This window comes from Myotis brandtii, unplaced genomic scaffold (genome assembly GCF_000412655.1).
Source record: "Myotis brandtii unplaced genomic scaffold, ASM41265v1 scaffold89, whole genome shotgun sequence".
In the NCBI taxonomy this organism is placed as follows: Eukaryota; Metazoa; Chordata; class Mammalia; order Chiroptera; family Vespertilionidae; genus Myotis; species Myotis brandtii.
This window is the reverse complement of record NW_005371645.1, coordinates 3,413,115-3,427,264: the sequence shown is the minus strand read 5'-3', so window position 1 is coordinate 3,427,264 and position 14,150 is coordinate 3,413,115. Positions and strand designations below refer to the sequence as shown.

The 14,150-nt window shown below is 35.2% G+C and overlaps 1 protein-coding gene across 2 annotated transcripts in view; it reads right to left on the bottom strand.

The window, feature by feature from the left end:
• Positions 1–26: 26 nt before the first annotated feature.
• GXYLT2 (glucoside xylosyltransferase 2) overlaps positions 27–14,150 on the bottom strand; it is a 229,219-nt gene continuing 215,095 nt past the window's right edge. For both annotated transcript variants that reach the window (XM_014532412.1, XM_014532413.1), the window contains one exon: positions 27–521. In XM_014532412.1, coding sequence (XP_014387898.1) covers positions 339–521 — 183 coding nt within the window. In that variant the 3' untranslated portion in view covers positions 27–338. The remainder of the gene's footprint in view (positions 522–14,150) is intronic.

The window sequence follows — 14,150 nt, the reverse complement described above, 5'->3', positions numbered from 1 at the left end:
ATATATATATTTATCACCTCAGATGCCACTGATACTGTTTCAGACACTTACAGGAATTGAAAGTCTAACAAAAGTTCCTTTTTCACAGCTGGCTCAACCTAAACAATGTTAAATGAGTAATAACATATTTTTTAAAAATAACAAGAAAGATAAATAGCATTTTCCAAAAAAAAAAAGCCTACTTTCTTTATAGGGCAACTAGCAACATTTTACAAAGCTTTTAAGAGTCAATTGTCAGGGAGCACCATTAGATATTCACACAGAAATGGCCCAGGCAGCTTAGAGACGACTCTTCCTCATCGGTGAGATACCTGATTAACTGCAACAAGATGAAACACTCAGCGCATCTGGTTGGGGCCAACATGCATGATGACATGCTTCTCATAGGCCCTTTTCATTGTTTTCTCAATTTGCTTCAGAAACACTTGTGGGATTCGTCCACATAAAGTGTGTACAGTTTCCAAAAACTTCAACTGAAGAGGGTAATACATGGATTGAAAGAGATTGTCTTGAAAGGGAAACTGAAAGAAAGAAAAAATTTATTTTAGTTACTAAAATGGTATTTAAAATGCAAATAACTTTTACTAAGAAATGAAACAGGAAATTACTATAAGCATGCAGGCACAGTTTGTATATACATGGTGAAAAGGCCTCTGAGGACCCAGGGTCAAATCTTTATTCAATTCTGTGCAATCCCCAGCAATCATTAACCCATTCATGGCCTCAGTTTCTTTACCTAAAAAAAAAAAAAAAAAAAAAAAAAAAAGATAATGTACTTGGGTCCTTAAAGCTCTTAAAATCTAAAAGCATGCTCTTATAAGACTCAAGTAGATACTTAATCTACTATAATAAAACAGAAAATTCCTTATAATTTTTGCCTTTATAGTCCAGAGTTTAGCAATTATTACTAACATTTATTAACAATAAACTTTATTTTAATAATTCAGATACCAAATATTAGTTGGTGGTTACTTCCCTCTTACTATTAAGGTTTCAAAAAATTTCTCTTGTTTTACCATGGAATATGTCCAGGAGCATTATTTTCTAAAATAAAAATTTCAGATCATTTAGTTATAACCATGTGTCAAAGTTTTATTACAATACTAGAGGCCCTGCACCCTCTCCAATCTGAGACTTCTTGGGGGATGTCCGACTGCCAGTCAGACATCCGTCTCACAATCCAGGACTGCTGGATCTCAACTGCTCGCCTGCCTGCCTGCCTGATTGCCCCTAACTGCTTCCGCCTGTCAGCCTGACCACCCCCTAACCACTCCCCTGCCAGTCTGATTGATGCCTAACTGCTTCCCTGCCAGCCCGGTTGCCCCTAACTGCCCTCCCCTGCTAACCTGGTCATCCTTAACTGCCCTCCCCTGCCGGCCATCTTGTGATGACATGGGCACAGCCATCTTGTTACCACTTGGGGGCAGCCATCTTGTGCAAGGGCATGATGGTCAATTTGCATATTACCTCTTTATTATATAGGATTGTTGAAAGGGAAAAGGCCTCTAGTAACTCAAGTTAAAGATTTATTGTTGGGAAGGACATTTTATACAAAAAAAAAAAGCCAGAGAAATGAAAGGAAGAAAAGAATGGTGAAAGGTCAGTGTGCTCTTGAGTGGGCGAGTGTCTGGTTCCCTACAACAAGCTTCAATCCCTTTAAAGTTCATCAGAATTATTACTTAATCATGTTTAGCAGAAATTAAATTTTTCCAAGAAGGAGACTAAACATTATGTGATACAAGATGGTTCTGTCCAAAACCATATTTAGGACACTTCCTTTTTTCCATAGAACAATTTAGACCATTGATGAATTCCTTTCACCACTGTATCCCCAGTGACAGAAACAGAGTAGGTCAAAACTATGTAGTCATCCTTAATTCCTCCCTTTCTCTTACATTCTTCAGCCATTCCATCAGCAAGTGCTGTAACTCTGTCTTGATAACATATCCCAAACATGCCCACTTCTTCCCATCTTCCTGCTATCACACAAATGCGTGCCAGCCCCATCTCTCACCTGGATGGCTTCAATAAGTCTCATTAAAGAGCCATTGTATTTTCACTCTTGCACCCTTTCCACCAAGTTACCAATGTGATATTTTTAAAGTATAGATCAGAGCGTATAATTTTCATGCAGGGGCTTTTCACTGCAGTTAGAATAAGAGTCCAACTCCTCTCTTGTCCTAAAGGTTCCATGTGACCTAGAACTCTCCATGCTCATCTCCTCTCTCCTCTTGTTTCATCATCCTGCTCACTATTGCTACTTCCATGTCCTTTGGGAGCATCAACTCATTCCTGCCTTGCTGCCTTTCACCAGGTTAATCCTTCTACGTAGCAGTGTCTTTCCCCAGACGTCCCCATAGCTGCTTCCATCTGATCATGCCTCAGGCTTACATAAGCCACCCTGAGGATCCTAGCTCATCAACTCTCCTCTTTACCTGTGACTCGGTCCCTCACCCTGCCCTGGTTCCCTTTTGTTACCTCATACTATCTGATAGAATTTTTAAATTTTTATTGTTCATGTGAGTATTATCTGGCTTCCCCTACCCAAAATACATGCTTCATGAGGACAGGGCTTTGTCAGTCTTGTTAGTTCTGACTTCCCTAGAGCCTAGAATTGTTCCTGCATAAAATAGGTTCTTCTTAGATGATTGTTGAAAGGATTACTGAAAGAATGTATATCTGATAGATGAATTTAGTTGGATCATGATGGGAGGAGATTGCACTTCCTTTTTACACAAACACATATACACCAGATTAAGGAGAGAGAGTGTGTGTGTGTGTGTGTGTGTGTGTGTGTGTGTGTGTGACAGAGGAGAGAGAGAGAGAGAGAGAGAGAGAGAGAGAGAGAAAGGGAGAAGGAACAGAGACAGGAAAAATATTTTCAAAGACAAATGTGAAAGGAGAGAAGTATGGTGAGATAGAGAAAGAAAGGTAAAAGAAAGCAAGTGAAAAAGTGTAAGCAATGTAGGGAAAGAGATAAGTGTGAAACTGTTATCATCAAAAAAATTTCTAATTATTGAGCACAACCATATGTGAGGCACACTGTAAGTTTAAAGACCATGATTTGTTGAAATCTAATAACACTGTTATGAGGCGTGTAACATTATCTCCATTTCACAGATGAGGAAACTAAGGCCCAGAACTGGAATAGCAGAGTTAGTGACTAATAACCAGAAAGTGGCCAAATTTGGACCTGAACCCAGGTCTGTTAATCCACAAAGACAAGCCCTGACCATACTTATCTGTGATGCACAGCACTGTGGAGAATCGGGAAATACATATTTTATAATGTAATCTGCCTATATTTACTCATATTTCAGGATGGGTTTAGTGATATTCTGATCGAAAGGCTTGAAAGAAAAAGCCTTTTTTTTTGATCCACCAGAAAACAAATAAGATGCATTGTAACTACAGAATCAAACTTGATCAGTTCCAAACCAGGGATGACAGATCACAAATGAAATCTGAGAATGGCTCTGATGTACACATATCTGCTGAACACCTCTTTATATGCCACTGTACTCCTGAATGAGCTTGCCCCTGGAGTCAGTGTTTAAATATCTAAGTATGATAATATCACTAAGTACAAAACAAATTTCCTATGTATGCAAATCACCTGGCATTTGCAAACCAACAGCTGGAAAAAATAGGAAAAGAGGTGTTAGCTATGGGCATTCAAAACTCTCTGCACAGAAGATAATTCTGGGAAATTTTGAGCTGGAATTCTCTGGGAATCTCCTTAGTGAAATGTATATTTTCACATAGGAGAAATGTGTTATTATATTGCAGGATTCACCCTCCACCTCACTCCTGCCAAAGCCAGCACATGAACCTGGGGAAGATTCCTCAATCGTAACAGAAAAAAAAAAAAAAACCTCAAATAAAGTCTACATGCTTTAAGTCAGGGGGTCAACAAACTTTTCCTGTAAAGGGCTAGATAGTAAATATTTTAGACTTTGTGGACTATATGATCAGTCACTACTACTCATTTCTGCCATTGCAGCATGAAAGCAACCACAGACAATACATTAATGAATAGTTGCCACTATGTCCCAATGCTACTTTATTTATGAATGCTGAAATTTGAGAAGATGCTTTTTATGATTTCAATCTTCTTGAATTTGTGGAGACTTTGCTTGTGACCCAATATGTGGTCTATTTTTGAATCTGTCCCATGAGCACTTGAGTAGAATGTATATTCCGCGGCTTTGGGGTGAAGTGTTCTGAAGATGTCTATTAAGTCCATCTGATCTAGTGAGTCATTTAGGATTGCTGTTTCTCTGCTGATTGTTTGTCTAGAGGACTTATCCAGTGATGTCAGTGGTGTATTAAAGTCCCCTACTATGATTGTATTGTTGTCGATCTCTCCTTTGATATCTTCCAGGAGTTTTTTTATGTATTTGGGTGCTCCTGCATTGGGTGCATATATGTTTACCAGGGTTATATCTTCTTGTTGTATTGATCCCTTTAGTATTATGAAGTGGCCTTCCTTATCTCTGGTTATGGCCTTCACTTTGAGATGTATTTTGTCCGATATAAGTATTGCTACCCCAGCTTTCTTTTCCTTTCCATTTGCGTGAAAGATATTTTTCCATCCCTTCACTTTCAGTCTGTGTGAGTCCCTTCTAATGAGGTGGGTCTCTTGTAGACAGCAGATGTATGGGTCATGTTTTTTTATCCATTCAGCCACTCGATGTCTTTTGGTTGGAGCATTTAGTCCGTTTACATTTAAAGTTATTATTGAAAGGTACTTGTTTATAGCCATTTCTTTTTGTGTGTGGCTGTTTTCTTTCTGAGCTTGTTATTTCTTCTTTTTACACCAGTCCCTTTAGCATTTCTTGCATGGCTGGCTTGGTGGTGATAAACTCCCTTAGCCTTTTTTTGTCTGTGAAGCTTCTTATTTCCCCTTCAATTTTGAATGATAGCCTTGCTGGATAGAGTATTCTTGGATTCAGTCCTTTGCTTTGCATCACTTTGTAAATTTCTGTCCATTCTTTTCTGGCCTGATGTGTTTCTGTTGAGAAATCATTTGATAATCTAATGGGAGATCCCTTGTATGTAACTTTCCGTCTCTCTCTTGCAGCCTGTAAGATTCTCTCTTTGTCCTGAACATTTGCCATGGTAATTATGATGTGTCTTGGTGTGGGTCTTTTCGGATTCACCTTGTTTGGGACTCTCTGGGCTTGTGTGACTTTTTTCTTCCCCACCTCAGGGAAGTTTTCTGATATTATTTCTTCGAATAGGTTTTCTAATCCATGTTCATCTTTCTGTTGTTCTGGCACCCCTATTATTCGTATGTTGTTTCGTTTCATGTTGTCCCAAAGCTCCCTTAGGCTCTCCTCCTGTCTTTTAATTTTTTTCTCCATTTGCAGTATAGTTTGGGTGTGTTTTGCTTCCTTGTCTTCTAATTCACTAATTCGGTCCTCCGCTTCTCCTAGTCTACTGTTGATACTTTCAATGGAGTTTTTTATGGCAGCTATATCACTCTTCATTTCTTCTTGGGCCTTACTTAAGTTGTTGATTTTTTCATCTGTTTCTTCTAGCTTCTTGCATATGGTATTGAATTTTTCATCTGATTCTTCTAGCTTCTTGCATATGGTATTGAATTTTTCATCTGATTCTTCTAGCTTCTTGCATATGGTATTGAATTTTTCATCTGATTCTTCTAGCTTCTTGCATATGGTATTGAATTTTTCATCTGATTCTTCTAGCTTCTTGCATATGGTATTGAATTTTTCATCTGATTCTTCTAGCTTCTTGCATATGGTATTGAATTTTTCATCTGATTCTTCTAGCTTCTTGCATATGGTATTGAATTTTTCATCTGATTCTTCTAGCTTCTTGCATATGGTATTGAATTTTTCATCTGATTCTTCTAGCTTCTTGCATATGGTATTGAATTTTTCATCTGATTCTTCTAGCTTCTTGCATATGGTATTGAATTTTTCATCTGATTCTTCTAGCTTCTTGCATATGGTATTGAATTTTTCATCTGATTCTTCTAGCTTCTTGCATATGGTATTGAATTTTTCATCTGATTCTTCTAGCTTCTTGCATATGGTATTGAATTTTTCATCTGATTCTTCTAGCTTCTTGCATATGGTATTGAATTTTTCATCTGATTCTTCTAGCTTCTTGCATATGGTATTGAATTTTTCATCTGATTCTTCTAGCTTCTTGCATATGGTATTGAATTTTTCATCTGATTCTTCTAGCTTCTTGCATATGGTATTGAATTTTTCATCTGATTCTTCTAGCTTCTTGCATATGGTATTGAATTTTTCATCTGATTCTTCTAGCTTCTTGCATATGGTATTGAATTTTTCATCTGATTCTTCTAGCTTCTTGCATATGGTATTGAATTTTTCATCTGATTCTTCTAGCTTCTTGCATATGGTATTGAATTTTTCATCTGATTCTTCTAGCTTCTTGCATATGGTATTGAATTTTTCATCTGATTCTTCTAGCTTCTTGCATATGGTATTGAATTTTTCATCTGATTCTTCTAGCTTCTTGCATATGGTATTGAATTTTTCATCTGATTCTTCTAGCTTCTTGCATATGGTATTGAATTTTTCATCTGATTCTTCTAGCTTCTTGCATATGGTATTGAATTTTTCATCTGATTCTTCTAGCTTCTTGCATATGGTATTGAATTTTTCATCTGATTCTTCTAGCTTCTTGCATATGGTATTGAATTTTTCATCTGATTCTTCTAGCTTCTTGCATATGGTATTGAATTTTTCATCTGATTCTTCTAGCTTCTTGCATATGGTATTGAATTTTTCATCTGATTCTTCTAGCTTCTTGCATATGGTATTGAATTTTTCATCTGATTCTTCTAGCTTCTTGCATATGGTATTGAATTTTTCATCTGATTCTTCTAGCTTCTTGCATATGGTATTGAATTTTTCATCTGATTCTTCTAGCTTCTTGCATATGGTATTGAATTTTTCATCTGATTCTTCTAGCTTCTTGCATATGGTATTGAATTTTTCATCTGATTCTTCTAGCTTCTTGCATATGGTATTGAATTTTTCATCTGATTCTTCTAGCTTCTTGCATATGGTATTGAATTTTTCATCTGATTCTTCTAGCTTCTTGCATATGGTATTGAATTTTTCATCTGATTCTTCTAGCTTCTTGCATATGGTATTGAATTTTTCATCTGATTCTTCTAGCTTCTTGCATATGGTATTGAATTTTTCATCTGATTCTTCTAGCTTCTTGCATATGGTATTGAATTTTTCATCTGATTCTTCTAGCTTCTTGCATATGGTATTGAATTTTTCATCTGATTCTTCTAGCTTCTTGCATATGGTATTGAATTTTTCATCTGATTCTTCTAGCTTCTTGCATATGGTATTGAATTTTTCATCTGATTCTTCTAGCTTCTTGCATATGGTATTGAATTTTTCATCTGATTCTTCTAGCTTCTTGCATATGGTATTGAATTTTTCATCTGATTCTTCTAGCTTCTTGCATATGGTATTGAATTTTTCATCTGATTCTTCTAGCTTCTTGCATATGGTATTGAATTTTTCATCTGATTCTTCTAGCTTCTTGCATATGGTATTGAATTTTTCATCTGATTCTTCTAGCTTCTTGCATATGGTATTGAATTTTTCATCTGATTCTTCTAGCTTCTTGCATATGGTATTGAATTTTTCATCTGATTCTTCTAGCTTCTTGCATATGGTATTGAATTTTTCATCTGATTCTTCTAGCTTCTTGCATATGGTATTGAATTTTTCATCTGATTCTTCTAGCTTCTTGCATATGGTATTGAATTTTTCATCTGATTCTTCTAGCTTCTTGCATATGGTATTGAATTTTTCATCTGATTCTTCTAGCTTCTTGCATATGGTATTGAATTTTTCATCTGATTCTTCTAGCTTCTTGCATATGGTATTGAATTTTTCATCTGGTTTTTTACCTTTCCAGGGGAGCTCTGCCCTTCCCGGCTGCAAACCATCTCACCAGCTGAGTAATTTCGCCAATTCGGGGTGGGTGTTATTAGTTTTAGCTGCTTACTCCATTTTTGAATGCTGAAATTTGAATTTTATAAAATTTTCTCATGTCTTAAAATATTATTTCTATTTAAAAATTATTGGATAGCCACAGGGAAATGAGAAAAAATTGAAAGAGAGTAAAAACAATCAAGCAAACAAACAAAAATTCCTAACTCACATATCTTACAAACACTGGCAGCAGGCTAGATTAGGCCTAAGTTTGGTAACCCCTACATTATGTCTTGAAATTGTCAATGAAATTAAGGGAAGAATAGATGAAGTCAGTGAGAACTTCAACAAAGAGGCAATAAAATTTTTTTTTTAATTTTTTTATTGCTTAAAGTATTACAAAGGGTATTACATATGTGTCCTTTTTTTTCCCCCGCCCTTGACAATCCCCTGCCCTTCCTTACCCCCCAGTGTCTTATGTCCATTGGTTTTGCTTATATGCATGCATACAAGTCCTTCGGTTGATCTCTTACTCCCCTCCCTTCTGCCCCCCAACCCTCTCTGGCCTTCCCACTGCAGTTTGACAATCAGTTTGAGGCAGCTCTGCCTCTGTATCTATTATTGTTCAAAAGTTTGTAATGGTCTTTATTATCCATGAATGAGTGAGATCATGTGGTATTTTTCCTTCATTGACTGGCTTATTTCACTTAGCATAATGCTCTCCAGTTCCATCCATGCTGTTGCAAATGGTAAGAGTTCCTTCTTTTTTACAGCAGCATAGTATTCCATCGTGTAGATGTACCACAGTTTTCTAATCCATTCATCTACTGATGGGCACTTAGGCTGTTTCCAGATCTTAGCTATGGTGAATTGTGCTGCTATGAACATATGGGTGCATATATCCTTTCTGATTGGTGTTTCTGGTTTCTTGGGATATATTCCTAGAAGTGGGATCACAGGGTCAAATGGGAGTTCCATTTCCAGTTTTTTGAGGAAACTCCATACTGTCTTCCATAGTGGCTGCACCAGTCTGCATTCCCACCAGCAGTGCACAAGTGTTCCTTTTTCTCCACATCCTCTCCAGCACTTGTCGTTTGTTGATTTGTTGATGATAGCCATTCTGACAGGTGTGAGATGGTACCTCATTGTTGTTTTGATTTGCATCTCTCGGATGATTAGTGACTTTGAGCATGTTTTCATATGTCTCTTGGCTTTCTGAATGTCCTCTTTTGAAAGGTGTCTATTTAGATCCTTTGCCCATTTTTTGATTGGATTGTTTATCTTCTTTTTGTTAAGTTGTATGAGTTCCCTATAAATTTTGGAGATTAGGCCCTTATCAGATATGACGTTGGCAAATATGTTTTCCCACGCAGTGGGTTTTCTTGTTGTTTTGTTGATGGTTTCTTTTGCTGTGCAGAAGCTTTTTATTTTGATGTAGTCCCATTTGTTCATTTTCTCTTTAGTTTCAACTGCCCTAGGAGCTGTATCAGTGAAGAAATTGCTTTGGCATATGTCTGAGATTTTGTTGCCTTTGGATTCTTCTAGAATTTTTATGGTTTCCTGTCGTACATTTAAGTCCTTTATCCATTTTGAGTTTATTCTTGTGTATGGTGTAAGTTGGTGGTCTAGTTTCATTTTCTTGCATATATCTGTCCAATTTTCCCAACACCATTTATTGAAGAGACTATCTTGGCTCCATTGTATGTTCTTGCCTCCTTTGTCAAATATTAATTGAGCATATTGGTTCGGGCTAATTTCTGGACTCTCTATTCTATTCCACTGATCTATATGTCTGTTCTTGTGCCAGTACCAGGCAGTTTTGAGAACAGTGGCTTTGTAATACAGCTTGATATCTGGCATTGAGATCCCACCTACTTTGTTCTTTCTCAGGATCGCTGCAGCTATTCGGGGTCGTTTTTTGTTCCAGATGAATTTTTGGAGAGTTCGTTCTAGATCTGTGAAGTATGCCGTTGGTATTTTAATGGGAAGTGCGTTGAATTTATAGATTGCTTTGGGTAGTATGGACATTTTAATGATGTTGATTCTACCAATCCATGAACACGGTATGTTCTTCCATCTGTTTATGTCTTCCTCTATCTCTTTTTTCAATGTCCTGTAGTTTTCTGAGTAGAGGTCTTTTACCTCTTTAGTTAAGTTTATTCCTAGGTATCTTAATTTTTTTGGTGCGATGGTAAATGGGATTGTTTTTCTAATCTCTCTTTCTGAAAGTTCACTATTGGTGTATAGAAAGAGGCAATAAATTTTAAAAAGACATGGAAACCATGAAAAAGAACTAGTCAGAATGAAGAATGAAATAACAAATGAAAAATACACTAAGAGAAATCAATAGCAAATTAGATAAAGCAGAGGATTGAATCTGCAATTAAAAAACAAAGTAGTGGAAAACACCAACTAGGAACAACAACAACAAAAAATAATTTTAAAAAATGAGAATAGTTTAAGGAATATTTGGGACAACATCCAGGGTAACAACATTTGCAGCATAGGAGTACCAGAAGGAGAAAAGAGAGAAATAATAACTGAAAACTTTCCTAACCTGGTGAAAGAAATAAATATATAAGTCCAGGAAGTGCAGAGAGTCCAAAAAAAGATAGACAAAAAGAGGCCAACACTGTGACACATCATAATTAAAATGCTAAAGGATAAAGACAAAGAGAGAATCTTAAAATTAGCAAGAGAAAAACATTTAGTTACTTACAAGGGAGCTCCCATAAGACTGTTAGCTGATTTCTCAACAGAAACTTTCCAGGCCAGAATGCACTGGTACAAAATATTCAAAGCAATGAATATTTAGAGTGACCTACAATCATGATTACTCTACCTAGAATGGCTATCATTTAGAATTGAGGAAGACATAAAGAGCTTCTCAGAAAAGAAAAAGCTAAAGGAGTTTATCACCACTCAACCAGTATTAGAAGAAATGTAAAGGGACTTCTTTAATAAAAAAAAGAGCACAAATATGAATAATAAATAGCAAAAACTATATACCTATCAATAATCACTTTAAATATAAATGGATTAAATACTCAATCAAAGACCATGGGGTAGATAAATAAATAAGAAAACATGAACCAGAAGTATGCTGACTAAAAGAGAACCATTTCAGATAGAAACATAAACACAGAGAGAAAGTAAATGAATAAAAAAAGATACTTCATGTAAATGAAAACAACAACAAAAAGCTGGTCTAGCAATGATATCAGGAAAAATATACTTTTAAAAAACTATGAGACAAACAAGGAGATTTCTTAATGATAAAGGGATCAACGGAGGGTGGGGTGGGAACTGGGAGGAGGGGAGTTATGGGGGGGAAAAAAAGAGGAACAAATGTAACCTGAACAATAAAGATTTAATTAAAAAAATTTAAAAAAAAATAGCAAAAACTATATACCTATCAATAATCACTTTAAATATAAATGGATTAAATACTCCAATCAAAGACATGGGGTAGATAAATAAATAAGAAAACATGAACCAGAAGTATGCTGACTAAAAGAGAACCATTTCAGATAGAAACATAAACACAGAGAGAAAGTAAATGAATAAAAAAAGATACTTCATGTAAATGAAAACAACAACAAAAAGCTGGTCTAGCAATGATATCAGGAAAAATATACTTTTAAAAAACTATGAGACAAACAAGGAGATTTCTTAATGATAAAGGGATCAATTAAACAAGAGACTATAACTCTAATAAACATTTATATACCTAACAAAGGAGCACCTAAATTTATAAAGCAAATAGTGACAGATATAGAAAGAGATAGATAGAAATACAGTAGTTGTAAGGGACTTAACACCTCATTGATATCAAAGGATAGGTTATCCAGACAGAAAGTATACACATTCTTGTCAAGCACACATGGGACATTTTCAAGAATAGACTACATGATAAGCCACAAAACAAGTCTCAATAAATTTAAGAAGGTGGAAATCATATCAAGTATCATCTCCAATGACAATAGTATGAAACTATAAATTAATTACAAGAAGAAAACAGAAAAACACATGGAGATTAAATATCATGTTACTAAACAATAAATGGGTTAATAATGACATCAAGGAAGAAATCAAAAGATACCTTGAGACAAATGAAATCATAATGATAAGAAAAAAACTATGGAAACCAGAAAAAGCAGTTCTTAGAGGGAAATTCATAGCAATGCAGGCCTATTCCAAAAAATAAAAAAAACTTAAATAAGAATATAACCTTACACCTAAAGAGAACAAAAAAAGAACAAACAAAGCCCAAAGTGAGAAGAAAGAAGGAAAAAATAAGATGGGGAATAAACACAATAGTCTAAAAACACAATACAATAGATCAATGAAACCAAGAGCTAGCTCTTTGAAAAGATAAACAAGATTGATAAACCTTTAAACAGATTTATTAAGAAAAAAAGAAACATGACCCAAATAAATAAAATCGAAATGAAAGAGGTGTAAAAACAACTGACAACACTGAACTACAAAAGATTATAAAAAATACTACAATAATTTGCCCACAAGTTGAACAATGTGAAGGAATTGCATAAGTTCCTAGAAATGTACAATCTTTCAATGCTGAATTTAAAAAAAACAACAGAAAAATTGAACAGACCAATAACTACTAACAAAATTGAATCAGTAGGCAAAATTCCCAACAAACAAAAGTCCTGGACCAGATGGCATCATAGTTTATTTTTACCAAAAATTTTAAAGAATTAAAGCTACCCTTCTCAACCTGTTTTTAAAAAATTCAAGAGAAGGTAAAGATACCAAGTTTATTTTATGAGGCAAGCTTTGCCCTAAATCCAAAATCAGACAAAGACATTACCAAAAAAAAGAAAATTATAGGCCAATATCCCTGATAGCCATAAATGCAAAAACCCTCAACAAAATATTAGGAAACCAAATTCAGTAATACATTAAAAAGATCACACACCATTATCAAGGGGGATTTATTGCTGGGATGGAAAGATGTTTCTAGGTATGTAAAACAATTAAAGTAATATACCACATAAACAACATGAAAGATAAAAAATCATGTGAACATATCAATAGATGTAGGAAAAGCATTAGACAAAATCTAGCATCCATTTATGATAAAAAACTCTCAGAAAAATAGAAATAAATGTAATCATTCTAGACATAATAAAGGTCATACATTACAAACCAATATGTAACATGATACTAACTGGGGAAAATCTAAAAACATTTTCCTTGATATTAGGAACAAGACAAAAATGTCCACTTTCACCACTTTTATTCAACTTAGCACTGGACATCCTAGCCACAGCAATCAGAAAAGGCAAAGAAATAAAAGTCATCCAAATTAAAAAGCAAAAACTAAAACTGTCATTATTTGCAGATGACATGATATTACATAGAGAGAGCTCTAAAAATTTCCTCTAAAGCTACTAGAATTGATAAACGAATTTAGAAAAATAGCAGAATACAAATAAAAATCCAGAAATCAGTTTGATGTTCATATACTAATAATGAACTAACAGAAAGTGAAATTTAAAAACAATCCTATTTACTACTGCATCAAAAGTATACCAAGGGGTCCCACAAGATGGACACTTTATCAAGACTGGGAGGCATAGCAGTCTTATCCAAACACAAGAAAAAACCCCACAAAGAAACAGAAACCATGGGGAAACAGAGAAACAGATCCCAGATGAAAGTACAGGAGGAATCTCTAGAATGAGAAGTAAAGGAAATGGAGGCAAGCAATTTATCAGAAAGAGAGTAAAAGCAATGGCTTTTTAGAATGCTCAGCAGCATGAAAAAGGACATAGAAACCATGAAAAACAACCAATCAGAAATGAAGAATGATATAGATGAAATGAAGAATACACTGAAAGGAATTTAACAGTAGGTGAGAAGAAGCAGAGGATTGAATCAGAAAATTAGAAAATGAGATAGAAAAAAAACTCAATGGGAGCAACAAAAAGAAAACATACTTAAAATGCATGAGGACAGTTTAAGGGAACATTGGGAACATGAAAGAGAGCAACATAGAGAAGAAACCAAGATGGTGGCAAAGGTAAACACCTGAAATTGCTGCCTCACACAACCACTTCAAAACTACAACTAAAAGACAAAAAGAACATCATCCAGAACCACAGGAAGGCAGGCTGAGTAGAAATTCTACAACTAGAAGGAAAGAGAAAAGCACACTGAGAC